At 45.6% G+C, this 14,007-nt stretch overlaps 2 protein-coding genes across 2 annotated transcripts in view; one reads left to right on the top strand and one right to left on the bottom strand.

Annotated features, from left to right (window-relative positions):
- Positions 1–6,399, top strand: part of LOC122920154 (catalase-like) — a 36,692-nt gene extending 30,293 nt beyond the window's left edge. The window contains exons 10-13 of the mRNA XM_044269378.1: positions 4,170–4,300; positions 4,632–4,739; positions 5,659–5,745; positions 6,170–6,399. Coding sequence (XP_044125313.1) covers positions 4,170–4,300; positions 4,632–4,739; positions 5,659–5,745; positions 6,170–6,205 — 362 coding nt within the window. The 3' untranslated portion in view covers positions 6,206–6,399. The remainder of the gene's footprint in view (positions 1–4,169; positions 4,301–4,631; positions 4,740–5,658; positions 5,746–6,169) is intronic.
- A 4,867-nt stretch (positions 6,400–11,266) lies between these two features.
- Positions 11,267–14,007, bottom strand: part of ELF5 (E74 like ETS transcription factor 5) — a 30,489-nt gene continuing 27,748 nt past the window's right edge. The window contains exon 7 of the mRNA XM_044270390.1: positions 11,267–12,621. Within this exon, the coding sequence (XP_044126325.1) occupies positions 12,522–12,621 (100 nt within the window). The 3' untranslated portion in view covers positions 11,267–12,521. The remainder of the gene's footprint in view (positions 12,622–14,007) is intronic.

Genomic DNA, 14,007 nt, shown 5'->3' with positions numbered 1-14,007 from the left:
TGCCGGAGGTTAGCCATCCCTTGAGGCCATATGCTACATACATGATATGCAACGCCTTGGGGCATCGCACATGTATTACACTAGACTTTAGAAGCTTTAGACTACGCTTTCAGGGTACTGCTCCCCTAGCAATCAGATGTTAGGGACATGTCATTGTCAGGGACGTGCCTGCTGACAAGGGTTTGTCCTAATAGATAAGTAATGATAATGTTTCCCGAAAAAACATTCTATCTGCAGTACTGTGCTTGGCCACAAGGTGTGCTGTGAAACATTTCCATCACCAAAACTTTCGGAAGCTCATCATAATACTCTGCATGCCACCTGGTGGTAGAAAGGTGTATAGCAGTCATTTCTATTTTCTTCTGTTGTAACCATACATTAGTACCCCATTTCCTTATTAAAAGGTAGGCCAGTTACTTGATAACTCGCCTACCTTTTCTATGGCTGACAAAAGTAACACTCAGTAAATTAGGGCAGGGCTGTTGTCATACATCCTTTCAGTAAAGCTTACGCTGAGACATCCATAGATACAGACCTATAGGGGGGTAGCATTTGTGATATAGGACTTAGGGTTTATTTATTCACACAACCGTATTCATCCGATCCGCATTTTTGGCTATTGCATGCAGACCCATTCTGGGGCCGCAAAAAATAGGAAGACAGTACACAAATGTCATCTATGTGCCGTCCGCATCCGTGAGGCCGAGCCTCAAATGATAGAACATGTCCTATTTTTGTCTGTTTGCAGCTCTTTTTTCTTTTCTTAATGGGGCCGCAAAAAAGTGTGGGATGCACACAGACCGCATCTGTATTTTGTGGATCCGTGGCAAAAGGGATACGGTCGTGTGAATGGACCCTTGGTCCTGCGCAGACTTAACTTCCTTCAGGGCAGTGGTCGGCAAAGTGCGGCTTGCGAGCCACAAGCGCCTCTAGGACCTTCAATGCGGCTCTTTGGTGCGGGTGGGCGGCCGCGCAGTCATATCGCGCCTCTCAAGCTGCTTGTAAAATGTCCGTCATGCGCCTCCTGCCCCGTGTGTCTGCTCCTTCCACTTTATGAATGAAGCAGGCAGGCAGGGCAGGAGGCGCATGACGGAGGGAGAGATGTCACACTGCGCACAGCAGCAGAAGGGCGGGCAGCGGCGCTCTAGTTCGGCTGCCCACTGCCGGCCATGTGAGGAGTGGTGGAGTGGTGAAGAGGCCGCCGCTCAGGAGACTTGGAGCGAAATGTCCTGCAGCAGAAAGGTAGGAGCTGCCCCCGGTGGGTGCACAGCGCCGGGCACTGCACCGGCCCCGCCGCAAGTGTCCCTGCCTCCTCCCTTCCCCCCACTAATACATTACTTTACTTACTAGAAGGCACTTATGGGGGATATCTGTGGAGGGCACTTATGGGGGATATCTGTGGATGACGCACTGATGGAGAATATCTGTGGATGACGCACTTATGGGGGATGTCTGTGGATGACGCACTTATGGGGGATATCTGTTGAGGGCACTTATCGGGGATATCTGTGGAGGGCACATATATAGCATCTTATGCTACAGATATCCCCCATAAGTGCCCTTCACAGATATCCCCCATAAGTGCGTCATCCACAGATATCCCCCATAAGTGCGTCATCCACAGATATCCCCCATAAGTGCGTCATCCACAGATATCCCCCATAAGTGCGTCATCCACAGATATCCCCCATAAGTGCGTCATCCACAGATATCCCCCATAAGTGCGTCATCCACAGATATCTCCCATAAGTGCGTCATCCACAGATATTCTCCATCAGTGCGTCATCCACAGATATCCCCCATAAGTGCGTCATCCACAGATATCCCCCATAAGTGCGTCATCCACAGATATCCCCCATAAGTGCGTCATCCACAGATATCCCCCATAAGTGCGTCATCCACAGATATCCCCCATAAGTGCGTCATCCACAGATATCCCCCATAAGTGCGTCATCCACAGATATCCCCCATAAGTGCGTCATCCACAGATATCCCCCATAAGTGCGTCATCCACAGATATCCCCCATAAGTGCGTCATCCACAGATATTCTCCATCAGTGCGTCATCCACAGATATCCCCCATAAGTGCGTCATCCACAGATATTCTCCATCAGTGCGTCATCCATATCTGCAGACAAGTTTGATAAAAGTAAAAAATGATAAAGATAAAATGAAATAATAATCAAGATCCAAATAAAAGAAAGTACATATAAAAGTATGTAAAAACACACTCTGGGCTCATGCCCACGAATGTAAGGGCGCCGTGCCTGTGCTGCGGACCGCAATGCACGAACACAGACCATGGGGCAGCTGCATGAGGATCGAGGACCCATTCACTTGAATGGGGTTCGCGATCCGCATCCGACTGCCCGCACCGCAAAAAAGTAGCGCATGCTGAAGTGAATGGGTCCATGATGCGGGCTGCACACGGCCAGTGCCCGTGTATTGCGGACCCGCCGTATGCAGCCTGCAATATGGCAACGGCGGGCACACGGTCGTGTGCATGAGCCCTAATAGTCCTCACTGGTACTTTTGACGCAATATTTTAGGTTTTAAAAATGTGGCTCTCAAAAGAAATTTCAATCGTGGTTTTGGCGATATTTGGCTCAGTTGACAAAAAAGTTTGCCCACCACTGCTCCAGGGTATAGATTCAGTTTGCTGTCCTAGCCTTGTATCTAAACACCCTAAACAACACAGGGGGGCTCGTTGGCATCTAGCCCCCCTGGCAGTGTATGCTCCTTCATGACCCCTTGTCTGGACTCACAACAACCTTAGCTTTTGTCTCCATGACCTTCCTCCTCGTGTTATGTAAGAGTCAGCAGATTTCTCCTGTTCTTTGATTCATGATTGTCACATGCTGACCCTCCCCGCCGCTGCTGCTGTCATCTGCCCTCCACACATCAGGATCAGCCTTTGGCAGTTTCCGGCTCCGTATGATTATAACAGAAGATTCTTAAAGGGATTTTCCAGTTTTATGTAATAAAGTTTAAAGGGGTTATCCAATTCTAAAAATGCACCCCCCTTTCTTCTAGAGCAGGCATGCTCAACCTGCGGCCCTCCAGCTGCTGCAAAACTACAACTCCCAGCATGCCTGAACAGCCTACAGCAGGGCATAGTGGGAGTTGTAGTTTTGCAACAGCTGGAGGGCCGCAGGTTTGGCATCCCTGCTCTAGAGCATACTTACCCCGTTCCCCGGCATCCTCGTCACTCCGGATCCCTGCACGGCCGCCGCTGCATCTCGCAACAAAACATCCAGTGATGAGGGTGCAGCCAATAGCAGGCCGCGACGGTGACCAGCCTCCCTAGCATCGCGGGTGATGTCATCCATGATGCAAGGAGGCTAGTCACTGTCGCGGCCTGCTATTCGCTGCACCCCCTCCCCCCGTCGCGAGAGGTTTTGATCAGAGCGACGGAGAGACGCAGTGGCGGCCGTGCTGGGATCTGGATTGACGCGGGTGACGGGGAGCGGGGTAAGTATCATCTATTGGGGGGGGGGGCATTTTTAGAATTGGATCACCCTTTTAATTGCTATGTAATTAAAGGGGTTGACCCATCTGAAACATTGATGGGCATTGACATTGCTAGATTATGCCATCAATGTCAGACAGGGGAGGGTACCACCTCTACTATCTAGAGAACGGGCATACCGCGTGTGCCCAGCGTTCTCTCCATTGGGGCTGTGAAGGTAGCTGAGCGAGCGCTCTGCCCAAGCATGGCTTCCTCTTTATTCAACGCTATGGGACTGACGTTCATAGCCGAGTGAGCGCTCGCCATCTTTCGGAACTACCATAGCGGTGGACGAAGGTTGGCCGCACACGCGCAGCTGCTCTCTGTTCACTTCAGGGGTTCCGTTCTGGAGATAGAAGCTGCTCCCAAAGGTGGGACCCGCACCTATCCGAGATCGATGGCATCAATGTATCAGATGGGAATACCCCCTTTAACAATTCTACAACTTTCCAATGTACTTTCTGGTTCGATTCCTCACCATTTGCAAGACCAATGCTAGCTGTCAGCGAATGGGAACATTCTTGCTTACATACCAACCAATCAGATCATTGCTTCTGTATCCTGCATCATACAATGAATGTTGTATGTAATGGCAGACATTGCTAGACTTTATACGATCTGTGCAATGAATGCTGTAAATCCCTGAAATCTTTTTCTGTAGGTACTGTCCCAAATTATTACCCAAACAGCTTCAGTTCTCCGCGAGATGATCGCAAGTGCAATGAAAGTGCCTTCCCCACCTCTGGAGACATCACCCGCCATGATAGCTGTGATGACGACAATGTGTCTCAGGTGAGGGAGAAGGGGGTCATTGAGTGGTACTATCATGTGGGTGGTAAAATAATGAGTCATTGTCATTAATGTATAGAACGGATGGATTCTAGGTCTATCTCAATGTGAAATGAGCTGCAGTGTAAAGCATGGGGACGAGAGAAAGCCGCAACTTGACATCTATTCATGCTAAAAGGACAGGGTTGAGATCTTTTGAACTCAGGTCTGCCACCCACTGCTGTGAATGACTCCCATAGTCCCAGAAGGCTTTGCCACCTACAAACTTTTATGTAAATATGGATGAGGCGAACATGTCGCCATCATTAGTGACATCATCAACGTTCGTTCTCAGGCAAGAATTTTCTACAATAAAACGCTGAATGAAGACGAGCGCCAGAGAGTGTGCGAAAACATCGCCCTAAGCCTGAAGGATGCACAGATCTTCATCCAAGAAAGAGCAGTAAGTGTCCATGACAGAACTCGATGAGACCCTGACATGTCTATTTTAGTACATTCCTGTTTTCTGGTGCACAGTTCTCATATCCAGTAACTCTGTGTCGTGCTGTTCCTCTGTAATTCCTCCTGTATATTTATGAATAAATTGGTAACACCCAGTCCACCACTAGAGGGAGCTCACGGCATACTGTGTAGACAATGAACTCAATAAAAAATAATATGCAGTAAGCTCGTCAGCTCCACCTAGTGGTGGCTACAGACTGCAAGAAATGTCTTATTAAAGGGATTGTCTGATATAAATAGATACTGGGGGGGAGGCAGCAGTAAATATCCTAAAAAAAAAGTCACACATCCCTTCCTGGCTGTTCTATGCACACCAATTACTGGCCTCAGTAGTTACATCCCGAAAAAAAAGCGGAGAACAGTGATTGGATGCATGGTGACTTGGTGTACACATGATGTCACGTTAGGACTGGAGCAATCAGCCGAGGAGAAAAGGGGTGAGTATGTTTTTTTTTTTTTTAATAAAAAAAATAGTCATATTATTTTTATTTATTTTATTATTTTATAATATTTTTTATTTAATTATACTTTTTAATTAATTGTTATTTTATTTATTTATGTATTTATTATTTTTAAGTTATATTATTTTTATTTATATTATTATTTTATAAAAAAATATTTATTTTTACTTATTTTTTTTATTGTATTTTATGTAGTTATTGCACAACCCTTTTAAACTCTATGCAGGGGATTTGGTGCTCTGTATCAGAAAAAAAATGAGCTGTGACTGAGCCGCCTGGCAGCAGTCATCCTCCATCTCAGTGTGCTTTTGAATTCATTAGGATTTCCTTTCGCTCATCTCTCTCAGTGCCGACCCTGCACCATGAATTAAATGTTATTATTATATTTTTTTCTTTAAGCTGAAAAATTTCCGAGCTGTGGACCCGGACTATGGTGCCCGTATCCAAACTCTGCTGGACAAGCACAACAAGGCTGGTGGAAAGAAGGTAGCCGCTCATAATACACAATATTAGCCCCCAATGTGCACTGAGACGATGGCTGTAATCCTGTCCCGAGCCCCCCAAAATCTCCACTGTTAATAGCAGAAAGCGAAAGAGAGCATCCCTGTCTGGAGGACCCAGCGTCTCATTGCATTACATGAAAAGCCCATTGATTTCAATGAGCAGGGTGTAATGCTCCATTTGCCCTGTAGGTGCGCTGTAGGGAAATTGAGCATGTGCTCGTATGTTTCTCGCCTACTGCCAGTTGCTCAGATCTCCAGCAGAAGGACACTCTATGATTAACCTTTAGCCAGGAGACCTTCCTAGCAAAAAAATAAACGGATTGTCCAGGGTAGAGAGCTCCTTTAATAAAGCAAAAAAAAAATATTAATTAGTCCTGCACTAAAGTGTTTTTCTATCCCTTCTTTAGGAACCGCTGCATAGTTACACTCGATGTTCCTCCTGAATGGACCATGGGGACTGTGAAGGTGATCTCAGATAGAAGATAACAGTTTCCCGACAAATTTAACCCTTGCCGTACCTATGGAAATATTGGAACCACAGATCATCTCACCAGACGTCCCGGGCTGCTGACGCAGCCTCAGCTTGTTTTACTGGATTTACTTGGAAGAAAAAGTTTTATATATAGATATTTTTTTTATAGGATGGAATCTTTTTTATGCTTCTTTTTATATGCGTAAGGTAGACATATGACTGGTCTTTTGTCTGAGCCCCAATATCACCAGTAAAAGGGTATTCCAGTTAATCTCTGACCCAACTGTTAGATCGTGGGGGTCCGACCGCTGGGACCCCCCACCAATCACGAGAACAAGAATCCTATGCCCCCATAGGAGTGGAGTGACATGTTGAGTGTGCGCTTAGCTATCCAGATCCAGTCCCATGACCTCTGACTCAAGCTGCAGTGTGCATGCTCGACCTACCGCTCCATCTACATGTGGACATAAGACCCCCGTTCTCATGATCGGTGAGGGTCAAACTGGGAATAACTCATCTTAACCAGAATACCCCTTTAAAGAGGAGCTGCACCCTGTCTGCCTTGCATTCTCCATGTAATAACAATTCTGGAGCATCTATTACCCAACCTCTATTATTCCATCTACAAAGTTCTGAATAAATTACTAGCAGTTTCCAATGAAGGTCGACCTGGGTGCTACCAGTTAGGAGGAGGGGTGTCATTATCCAATCAGTGCTGCCAGTGTCCGGCTGTGCCGGGACCCGCCCCCCCCCCCCCCCCCAACTGAAAACACCCAGCTGGACCTTTATAGCAAATTGCTTGCAATGAATTGATAAACTTCTAGCAGGAATAATAAAGGAATGCACAGCACAGTCATGAGTATAGATGCTCCAGAATAGTTATTACATGGAGAATGCAGGTAGTTACTAAAACAGACATGTCAGGAGAGGGGACAGATCCTCCTTAAAGGAGTTCTCTCACTTGAGCAAGTAGCATTTATCATGTAGAGAAAGTTAGTACAAGACACTTACTAATGTATTGTGAGCGTCCATATTGCTTCCTTTGCTGGCTGGATTCATTTTTCCATCACGTTATACACTGCTCATATCCAGGGGTTACGATAACCCTGCGATCCAGCAGCATGGCCGTGCTTGCACACTATAGGAAAAAGCATCAGTCTATGCGCACTTGGTCCAGGCCACCAGAGAGGCCAAGGCGTTTTTCTATACTGTCCAGCCTCACAACTGGTATAAAACTAATGATGCAGCAGAGCTAAACTTGTCACCTCACTGTACCCTCTGTGCCAGCTCTAAGGACCAAAGGCTTCACTGTGGATATAAACAGCTACTACAGAACTCAATGGGGACTGTAAAAATCGATGTGCATTGAGCTCCCCCTGGTGGAAGCTAGAGGCAAACGCTAGGACAATGTGACCGGAGGCACTGGAAGCACTGGAAGCACTGGAAGCAATCCGAATCCCCTCCGTTGCAGTCAAATGTTGACAGTGGTTGTCCAGATTTCACACCCCTTTAAAGTCTCAAACCCAGATTTAGTTCCCTTAAAGGGGTTTCCCACCCTTAAATAAAGCTGAACCATTGCAATATGGAAAATAAATCTGCCACTTTCTATCTTTGTTTCAGCTCCTCACTGATTTTAAGATCTCTGCTTTTTGCCAGTGAATGGGAACAGGGCCGTCTTTAACGTGGGGCAAAAGGGGCAGCTGCCCCGGGCCAAGTTGCTCCTGGGGGGCCCAAGGCAGCTGCCTCTTGAGCCCCGCTGGCCAGTGAAGTAGCGTGGGGGGGGGGGGGTGGCCCCTGGTGGCGCGGCCCAGGACAGCGATACAGATGCGCTGCGGCGGGGCAGGGGAGGGAGAGGCGTCTCCATTCCCTATTCCGCCTGCAGCCTATCAGAGACCGATGCAGGCAGCGTACAGGCCGGAAGAGGCCTGCATCGCATCGCTGCCAGCCTGATGGAGGTAAGTATGAGTGTTTATTTTTTTATATGGTACTACTTACTGGCACATGATTGGGAGGCATCTATGGGGGCACATCTTACTGGCACATTATTGAAGGGCACTGTGGGGGCATCTATGGGGGCACTTCTCACTGGCACATTATTGGGGGCATCTACTGAGGCCACAAAGAAGGGGTATTTCATACTGGGGCACATTATGGTGGGTACTATAGGAAAGGGGAGAGAGGAGTACTATGGGCTCATCTATGGGGGGCACAAAGAAGGGATATTTTATACTTGCAAATTATGGGGGACACTGAAGGCATCTACTGGAGCACTATATATAGGGCATTTTATACTGGTACATTATGGGAGGCACTAGGAAGAAGGGGGGAGAGGAGCAAATTAAAAAAGCTATGGCTCTCAGACTATGGAGACACTAGAACATAATTTATTTGGTTTCAAAAATGCTATTATTGTGTAAACCTTAAATAAATAAGAAAAAGTATACATATTAGGTATTTCCACGTCCGTAACGATCAGCTCTATAAAAATGTCACATGACCTAACCCCTCAGGTGAACGCTGTAAAAAGAAATAAATAAAAACTGTCCTAAAACAACCAATTTTTTTGGTCACCTTGCCCCATAAAGTGAAATTATAAACAGTGATGGCCAGTTCGCATTGTTCGCCCGCGAACATATGCAGGCTGCCATCTTTTTTCACAAGTCTGGCGAGACATAGGTAAGCCCTTACCTGTGCCTGTGCGCGAGCCGGTCTGAAAACAAGTGCGGTCAGCGGGAGCAGGCAGTTCCGAGAACAGCCACCGGGGGCTTCATCGGGCTGTTCTCGGTACTGCCTGCTCCCGCTGATTGCACTTGTTTTTAGACCGGCTCGCGCACAGACACAGGTAAGGACTTGTAAAAAAAGATGGCAGCCCGCATATGTTCGCGGGCAAACAATGCGAACTGGCCATTACTGATAATGAATGATGAAAAAATCATATGGAACCAATAAAAACATCAACTCTTCCTGCAAAAAACGAGCCCCTGCACCAGACGATCGGCAGAAAAATAAAAACATAATTTGTTTTTTCAAAAATGCTTTATTATGTAAAACTGAAACAAACAAACAAAAGAAAGTAGACATATTTGATATCATTGCGTCCGTAACTACTTGGTCTATAAAAATAGCACATGATCTACCCTGTCAGATGAATGTTGTAAAAAATAAAAACAGTGCCAAAACAGCAATTTTTTTGTTACCTTGCCTCACAAAAAATGAAAATTAGAGCAATTAAAAATTATATGTACCCCAAAATAGTACCAATAAAACTGGCACCTTATCCCCTAGTTTACAAAATGGGGTCACTTTTTGGGAGTTTCTACTGTAAGGCCTCTTTCACACGGGCGTTGGGGGTGACGTGTGGGAAAAGATGCGGGTGCGTGTCGGGAAAATGCTAAATTTTTCCCCGCGGGTTTGGGTTTGAGATCGGTGTTTTGAGTAACTTTGGGGGTGTAGTTTCTACAATGGGGTCATTTATGGGGGGTTTCCACAATGTAAGCCCGACAAAGTGACTTCAGAACTGAACTGGTCCTTAAAAAGTGGGTTTTGGAAATTTTCTTAAGAATTTCTTCTACAATTCTAACGTCCTAAAAAAAGTTAAAATGACAATTCCAAAATGATGCCAACATAAAGTAGACATATGGGGAATGTTAAGTAATAAATATTTTATGAGGTAACACTTTCTGTTTTAAAAGTAGAGAAATGTACATTTTGAAAATTGAGAATTTTTCAAAATTTTTGGTAAATTTTTGATTATTTTATAAATAAAGGTGAAATATATAGACTCAAATTTACCACTGTCATGAAGTACAATGTGTCATGAGAAAACGGTCTCAGAATGGCTTGGATAAGTAAAAGCGTTCCAAAGTTATTACCACATAACGTGACCCATGTCAGATTTGCTAAATTAGGCTCTGTCAGGAAGGGGGAAATGGTTATTGTGAAGTGGTTAATTTTTAGAATAATGATACAGTCATTTTATTTGATACTTTTGTGCTGATTCTTTTTTCCCCTCTATATTAAGGGACACTATAGTCACCAGAACCACAACAGCTAAACGCCGTAGTTCTGGTGTCTATAGCGCGTCTCTGCAAGCTTTTTAATGGAAACACTGCCTTTTCAGAAAAAAAAGTCAGTATTTACATTACACCTCTAGTGGCCACGAATCATTATTAGGCCTCTTTCACGGATCTGTTGTTCCGTTTTTTGCTTCCGTTTCTGTTCCGTTTTTCCGTATGGCATATACAGTGTACAGCAATTACATAGAAAAAATTGGGCTGGGCATAACATTTTCAATAGATGGTTCTTCAAAAACGGAACGGATGCGGAAGTCATACGGATGCATTTCCGTATGTGTTCCGTTTTATTTTTGCGGACCCATTGACTTGAATGGAGCCACGGAACGTTATTTGCGGGCAATAATAGGACATGTTCTATCTTTCAGCGGAATGGAAAAATAGAGATACGGAAACGGAATGCATACGGAGTACATTCCGTTTTTTTTTGCGGAACCATTGAAATGAATGGTTCCGTATACGGACCGTATACAGAACGCAAAAACGTAAACGGAAAAAAAACTGTTGTGTGAAAGAGGCCTTAAAGTTTACTACTCTACGAGGTGTGTGGATTATTTGTGTGTGTGGAGGGCGTGATTGCATGCTAGTGTGTGGAAAGGCGGGGTCCAGGGGGCCCAAGTAAATTCTTGCCCAGGGTCCAATCAGTATTAAAGACGGCCCTGGTAATGGGACCATTCTTACTTACATCCAGAAGCTGAAAATAGCATTGACCTAGTCCTACTCGCTGTTGAGGGTTTGGTACCGTTGTATCCAGTCGACAATGGTCTAGGGCTGATACATTTACTAACACATTGCAGCAAACACTCAGCACGGGCATTGGATTTGCACACTGCTGTGTTCGCGGGGGATTGTCCACACTGGATACAATTGTAGCAGTCCCACAGCTGTGAGAAGTATGTGAATTTTTCTGCCGCGTAGAGCATGAAACCCAAAGTGCGAAGCCAAGAATTCAACTCCTGGATGTTAAATATATATTTATTTGGTTTGGCATAAAAATATTATTGACACGTATATATTCACATTTTTACATACAACCATTCACACATTGTCTGTATAGAAGCAGGACTAACATATTCATTGCAATACTGTATTGTGGACAGGGCTCTGCAGAGGCGGGGCTTATGCAGATTTGCATTCAAATGAGTTTTTCTATGCAATTTGAGGGCGTTGCTTGGTGGAACAGGGTGGAGCTTAAAGGCATTGTCGACAGGATGCTGACACCCCCGCACCCCTATCGATCAGCTATTTCGGGTTGGCCCCGATGCTGGAAGTCAGCTCCAGAACTAAACAGCCCTGTCCATTTTGTAGTGTAAGGAGCTGGTTACGGCAGTATTGACTTTGCTGGGAGCAGCGGTGCAGTTACCAGCTCCGTCCACTACACAGAGGATGGCGCTGTGTAATCGAGCTACTGCTGATCGGCAGGGCTGGCAGGTGTCGGACCCCCACCGACCACATATATCCTCAGGACAGGCCATCAGTAGTAAAATCCTGGGCAGCCCCTTTAAATTGATATAGAATTAAAATATTTAGAGGTATGGGAAAGACAACAATTAATATAAGTCAGGTAGGAGGAGCAAGAGGTCAAGCTTAAAGGGGTTATCCGGGATGCAAATATTGATGACCTCAGGATAGGTCATTATAGTCAATATCTGATTGACTCCTGACACCCCACTAATCAGCTGTACGAACAGCGCCATACGTTGTATAGTGGCCTTTTTTGGTATTGCGGCATATTCACTTGCAAGGGACTAAGTTGCACAAAGACGTGATTTCAGGAGGCGATGAACAGGAGACATTTCTCAGAACATATTTGAGGCAGGGGCACTATTGAGCCAACATTGCCCCCTGGCCTCTAGTGTCGGCTCCTGTAGGCACTCACAAGGGGTTGTAGGGGATGATGAAAACATTGCTGCTTTCTTATAGAAACAGCGCCACAGCCGTCCTCGGGTTGTGTCTGGTATTGCAGCTCAGCCCTATTCAGTTACCTGACATACCCGACACAACCTGTGGCCCCCATGTGGGTCCCCTATTTACAGTACCTTTATAATCCAGGGTGATTATTTGGGCTAATACTGATTAACTTGCTTCATGATTCAGATTCTGTGATGAGTTCAAGTTCTGCACAGAGAGAATATTCATCCTCTGACAGTGAAGTTGAAATTTGATTCATGGAATCTACGAGAATTGCCCCGGAGCAGCCATCGGAGGGGTCACTCAATGCGTAACGGGACGGTGCCACCCATAAGCGCTTTTGCCAAACTTGTAGACCAGTCGCCTATCTACTCGCTCCAGGATGCCCGTCTTGTAGTAGTGCCTGTGAAGAAATTAAAGGGGATTTTGTAGTATCTCTTCTAACGTAGAAAGACAATGTCTACAGAGGGTGGTCATGGGCCTGAAGAGGGGCGGCGGGAGATTTAGAATCTATCTGAAGGAAGTTTGCTAAATACATTTTGTCAGATGGTAGACAAGAGTTGGCCGAGTGACAGTGACATAGCTCTAATAGTTGTGTCTGCTCCCTAAGCCAGGGGGTCCACAGGCTCCCATCGCCAAATGCTGGCTTTCCTTTTAGGTATTGGGCATAGCACTACCTGATCGAAGAGAGAACTGCCATTCAGTGCCCCCCGTGCACTCAGATCACTGCGGGGAAGTAACAATTTACAGCCATGGTGATGATCGAGTCTGAGGAGGTGAGTAACCACTAGACCCCAGATATGTAGCACTAATCTCTTTACTGCCCTAGACCACCATGGATACTGGAATGAATTCCCTAACTTCACTACAGAGCCAGGAATACTGTCATTAACCCCTTCACTGCGCTAGACCACCAGATATACTAACATCATCCGCTTCACTACCATACACCACCAGATATACTCACTTTCGGTGGTCAAAGAGTATTTTTTTTAAAAAGGCCATAATGGCATAGTAAATAAAAAATGCTCAGAGTCCCTGGTGGTCTAGGACAGTGAAGGGTTTAAAGAGGCTTCTTCCGATATTTTTTTATTTTTTTTTTCAATTCTTTTTTGAATGGTCAAAATATCATAACAAAAGAAAAATAAAAGTGATGCATAGTGAGTTCCCACTGGTCTCTGCTTCCTGGTCCCTCTTGACAAGCAGGGAATGCCCACTCAGCCAACCCATGGCGGCAGCAGTGACCTACCTCAGCCCAGTTATTGGCTGGGTGGACATTACCTGTGTGTTAGAAGGGATCAGGAAACAGAGAGCCATGGGGGACCCTGTAAGAATGGGATGTGGTATCACTGCAGTGGACGTGGTATCACTTTTTTCTTTTCTTTTGCCATTCTGATCTTTAAAAAAAATATATGTATCAGCCGGACATCTCCTTTAAAGCCATCACTGCCCTAGATCACCGAGGATTCTGGTATTAACCCCTTCACTGCTCTAGGCCAGAGCTATATTGTCATTAACCCATTCACTTCCCTAGATTACCAGGGATGCTGACACCAAAACCTTTACTGCCACCAGGTGTACAGACATTAACCCCTTCGCTGCCCTAGACTACCAGGCATACAGACATCAACCCTACCCTTGCTAACCAGGGATACAGAGGTTTAAAGGGAACATTGCCAGCAATGCTGTTGAAAATGTATGGGCTTCCAAGAGAGGTTGTGTGTGTGCAGGGGGCAAGCAGCACTTTTGTACCACGGCCGATGGCAAAATTGTTTATATTATAGCAAAA

This window comes from Bufo gargarizans, chromosome 10, assembly GCF_014858855.1.
Source record: "Bufo gargarizans isolate SCDJY-AF-19 chromosome 10, ASM1485885v1, whole genome shotgun sequence".
Classification (NCBI taxonomy): Eukaryota; Metazoa; Chordata; class Amphibia; order Anura; family Bufonidae; genus Bufo; species Bufo gargarizans.
The sequence above is the reverse complement of the archived record's forward strand: the minus strand, read 5'-3'. Positions and strand labels throughout refer to the sequence as shown.